The sequence below is a fragment of the Monopterus albus genome, unplaced genomic scaffold (genome assembly GCF_001952655.1).
Source record: "Monopterus albus unplaced genomic scaffold, M_albus_1.0 scaffold98.1, whole genome shotgun sequence".
Lineage (NCBI taxonomy): Eukaryota > Metazoa > Chordata > Actinopteri > Synbranchiformes > Synbranchidae > Monopterus > Monopterus albus.
The window spans coordinates 2,618,678-2,623,622 of NW_018127978.1; the positions used below are offsets into that span (position 1 = coordinate 2,618,678).

The 4,945-nt window shown below is 39.4% G+C and overlaps 1 protein-coding gene across 1 annotated transcript in view; it reads left to right on the forward strand.

Annotated features, from left to right (window-relative positions):
* dedd (death effector domain containing) overlaps window positions 1-4,630 on the forward strand; it is an 11,861-nt gene extending 7,231 nt beyond the window's left edge. Inside the window, exons 2-4 of the mRNA XM_020609091.1 lie at window positions 137-241; window positions 363-467; window positions 3,331-4,630. Coding sequence (XP_020464747.1) covers window positions 137-241; window positions 363-467; window positions 3,331-3,737 — 617 coding nt within the window. The 3' untranslated portion in view covers window positions 3,738-4,630. The remainder of the gene's footprint in view (window positions 1-136; window positions 242-362; window positions 468-3,330) is intronic.
* Window positions 4,631-4,945: the final 315 nt, after the last annotated feature.

Genomic DNA, 4,945 nt, shown 5'->3' on the forward strand with positions numbered 1-4,945 from the left:
TTTTTTTATATATATATTCAGCAGCCTGGTCGGGATGGGGTTTAAGAGGCTTTGATGATTTTGATGAAGCAGTTGTTGTGGTCAACTGACTCAACTCTCCCAACTAATAACTTCAGAAATCAACTCTTGTTTTTAGTGTGTCCAGACCCTGTTGACAAGTACCTGGAAGAGACATCCGTGCGCTACATTTCACCAAGAGGAACAGTGCAGAGCAAGGACTCAACGCCTCACAGAAGAACAGGTGGGTGATTGTGTGTGCATTCAAATTCTTTTTCTATAGACTGTAATAAAGAAGATTAACTAATGGCAAAACTAATGTCACTTTCTAGGTCCTCAGCCTGTCATTTGCTGTTCCCCATCAGGAGCCCACGTTGGCCCTACCAGAACAAAGCCAGCTCCTCCTGTACCAAAACGCAAACGAAAGAGATGTCACTCCTCAGCTGACTGCAGAGAGAAGCAAACATGTGGTAAAAAGCAGTACATTGATAGGGAGAATTGTTTTTGGTCCTAAAGAGTATGATGACAAAAGTAGTGTCTGCTGTGTTCCTCGGTTGAGAATGACTTGAGAACACATTTACATACACTTAAGTAATCAAGACACATTTAATTGCAGGTGTTTACATGCCTTAAGTAATTACAAGTTGATCCACTTAATTTATTGATATCTTGTGAAAATTTTAACTGGGAGAATTAGATTTCTGAAACTGATTATTGATGAAACAGTGAGCTGAAGGATTTACTAAAGAAATATGCTGGTTTTCTAGGAATGTAACGATATTTGCATTTTTGTGATATCTTGATAGAAAGATTTCTCGATACTGTCGTGGGACTAACAGGTTATTTCAGTAGTATAGCTGCATCCAGGTCGCAGAATCTGAAACTGACAGCAAGTGTTTCATCGGCAACTTTTAGAACTGATGTGTGGCAGCATTTCAGTTTTCTCATTTCAAGAAATGACACAGGTGGAAAGGAAACTGACAATTTCCAAATACTGCCAGACGAAGGTAATGCTAGTCCCATTTAGGACTGAGACTCATGGATACATCTTGCAGAAACAGTGGGGACATGACTATGTGCTACATTTTAATGAGAGATGGGCAAACAAACCAGATACACAAATGCAAAACCAAACACTAAGTCATTTCTCTTAAAAAGTAGACCCTGAGAAACACCACCAGTAAAGCACAAATGTGGCAGGTCCTTAGGTGAATCCCTTATTTTATCATTCCTCAGTCAACCCAGAACTTGTTCCCTGCCACCATGATATAGGATGTCCCAGAGTTCTTATCTCTGCTCTGAGCAGCAAGGAGGCTGCCTGGAGGAACTATAACCGAAGATACCCAAGTGCGCCCCTCATGGAAGTTTGTTACAAATTTACATGCCCCCTTATCAGAATCAGTTTGCGATGATTGGACAATTCACATGAAGGATCAGTGGACAGGATGTCTCGTGTCAGTTAAAACACGTTTCCTCGGTTCTCTCTCCTGTCAGTATGTCCTTGCGTCTTATGTGAGCGGGACTAAAACGCAAGGAAAGGCTGTAAGTGAGTGAAAGTGGATGCAGTCAGTGGAATTGGGATTGACCTCTAGTGTAGTTTGGTATCTTCTCCTCATTCTGGTGTGCTAGGGAGGGAAGGGGGAAACCTGCTTTAGCCGGTCAAGTACTGAGAACCAGACCTACAGTCTAGATGTCCACCAAACAGAGAAAGTTAAACCTGTCTAGAGGGTAAAAACTGATGTCCCACTGAATGTAACTTGTTTTGTTTACAACATTCACCTGGGGCAATAATATATTATTTCTTGTTTTTCATGAAAGGACCGCTGTTGACTGCTGCATTTTTTTAGATTATGGCTGGCTACTCTTTATTTTATATATTTTAATAAAGAAGGGAAGCAGGAGCACTTTAAGCTGAAAGGAAAATCATACCAAAAATGCTAATTTATTATTTAGTAAAAGATTTTTCCCATATTTTTTCAAAATTTTATATCATGACAATTATCATATCATTGACTTATCATGGCAATATCATACTGTGAGTTTTTGGTATATTCCTATTGCTTTCAGTTCAATTCCATTTTATTTGTATAGCCCTAAATCACAAGAAACAAACTCAGTTAATATAATAAAACTAAATCATGAAAACATAGTCATGCAAACAGAGTGCACGTTTCAAAACTGTGCTAACACATACAGTTAGCACATCATGGATGCTTTTCATTAATCATTTAATTAATTGGTTGGTTGGTTGGTTGGTTGGTTACGAAAGCTGGCAGCATACACATAACCTACCACCAGATCAGCCAACAGCAGAGTTCTACAGCAAAAGCAGGGTTGCCAGCAGCAGAGAGCAATCCCTGTGCATAATTTTAACCCAATACACAGAATTCAAATAGTTGGCACTGAAATGTCAAGAATTGGACCTGAATCAATTAACAACACTTCTAAATATCCTTATACATTGGTTTTCAGTGGTTTGGGGATTACTCTTTAAGCTAAATGTGCTTATGTGATTGAAAAGTTGTTAGAAAATTTTGGATGCTTGAGAAACTACATTTTCTGATTCAGGCCAGTCTGTAAACACAAAGTGCCCTTGGGATCAATACTAATGTAAAACCATTAAATACTTTGTTGGCCTAATGAATAATAGACAGTTTCTGGAATTAATGTTTCAAAGAGTGCAGGTTGTAATATATTCAAATACTGCATTTCTGTTTTATAACAGCCTCAGGTGTTCTTTTTGAAAACTCGTGTTAGAGAGATTCTTCTACCTCAGATTTTTTTAAATAGTTTTGTTCAGTCATCAGTGTGCCTCAAAATTCATGATGAATCATCAGAATAGTGTCTGAAATGGATTTGCAAGTACTGTACTTGAAATTCACTTTAAAATAGGCAATCATACTGTTTAAGTAAACCTACTTCATACAGTCAGTGGCCATGTGTGCTGAAATGCTAGGCAAGATTTGAACATTTCTCTTAAGCCCTCCTCTTGATTACTTCAGGGTCTTTTTGTGTGCATAATTCTTGCAACATTATGAATGGCTTAGAGAAGAGGCTGTCTGGAAGGGTGTGCGATTATGCCCGTTTGTATGGTCCACTGCACCTCACACCTCCACATGGGAGTAGCTATAAACACTTTTCCCTTGAGGCATAGTTGGAAGACAGACAGTACAGACTAGTGCATTTTCAGGATAATGAAAGTGCACATCTTCAGGCTAGTACATAGTGTATTTCACTAAATTGCCTTTGTCTAAAAAAACTTAATTGATTCCTAATTTGTTGGCGCTCTACTCTTCACTCTCAGTTGATCCATCTTGTCCCTGCTTCTTTCAGATATTCGCCTCCGGGTTCGTGCCGAATACTGCCAACATGAGTCTGCACTTCAGGGCAATGTATTCTCAAATAAGCAAGAGGCAGTGGAGCGACAGTTTGAGCGTTTTAACCAAGCCAACACCATCCTCAAATCTCGAGACTTGGGATCCATCATCTGTGATATTAAGTTCTCTGAGCTCACCTACTTGGATGCCTTCTGGAGGGACTACATCAATGGATCATTGCTAGAGGCTCTTAAAGGGGTCTTTATCACAGATTCCCTTAAACAAGCTGTGGGTCATGAGGCTATAAAACTGTTGGTCAATGTTGACGAGGAGGACTATCAAGCCGGGCGACGCAAACTGCTGCGCAATTTGATCACAAGTGGAGGAAGCCCACCTGGAAGTAGCAAAGATTCTGCATCTTAGACACTCTCCATGTGGCTACATATGGATGGAACACTGCTGTGCCTCCCCCACAAGGAATAGAGTGATATGTGGTGGTGTCATTTGAGGTGCCTGAAAGGACCTGGAGAACCTCCAGCCACCTCATTGATTCCTTAAGAGCTAAGCGTATAGGACATCTACTTGGGACCCCTAGGCATAGCATGTGAGGTCACTGGCAACTAAGTTAATGAAAAAAAAGTAGGCAATGCATACAGGTTGGCTGTATTTTGAATGTTAAGCTGTTAACTTTCTTTAAGGAGGGGAATGCTGATCTGATGTGCATTGACAAACTAATTTCTTGTTTCTGATATGTTAGCTCCAACACATTTGTTACCTCTAATGATATACTTCAATCCTGATTTTAAAAAAAGTGGACTGAAGCATGTTTCTGTATTGAAAATACAGAAACATGTTTACACGGACATGTTACTCCCAGTGGGAGTTGGACCTTATTGTCAAATTGATTACCCCCCCACCCCCCCGATTTTTCAGGTGCAGCACAGATTAATTGGATTAACCCGGTGAGAGTGTTCCCTGTTATAGAAAGGCACAGACTGTAGTTCAGTTATAATTTGTCTGTTTCTGTCAGTGTACTTTTCCAAGACTTTGCAAAGTTTCCTTGGCTGTAAAAATGAACCCTTTCAGAGCCTTTTCAATTGGCTCAAATCTGGTCACTTTTAGTTGGTCACAGTGTGTTTTTTGCTTTCTTTTAACAAATTCTTTCACAGCTCATGACCAGCAGGTGTGATTCTGGTTTAATTTTATATTAATATTGTCTGGTCAGTTCCATTTACTTTAGACTTTGTAGATTTTTCTCATGTGTTTAATTATATGGAATGAAAAACTGAGTCATTGACTGGTGCTTTTGATTTGTTTGGGTTTATAAATCTGTGTCAGTTTCATTGTCTGCCTGTACCACTGGACCTGTGCTCACTCACCGCCTCCCTCATCACACAGGACATTTTTAATATTGAATGGAATTCAGTAACAAATCAACAGCAAATGAAAAGTTCAGCCAGCATGGGTAAAGTCAAATTTTTGAACTTTGTCTCTTTTTTTGTCCAGGCTGTAAAATTTCAACATGGCTAGTGATAAATCTAACTCATCTAAAATGCATAATGTTTATTTGTGATGGCATTTTCTGGAGATTAGTAGCTTATATGGGCTGGTACACATTCCTCTCAAATGAT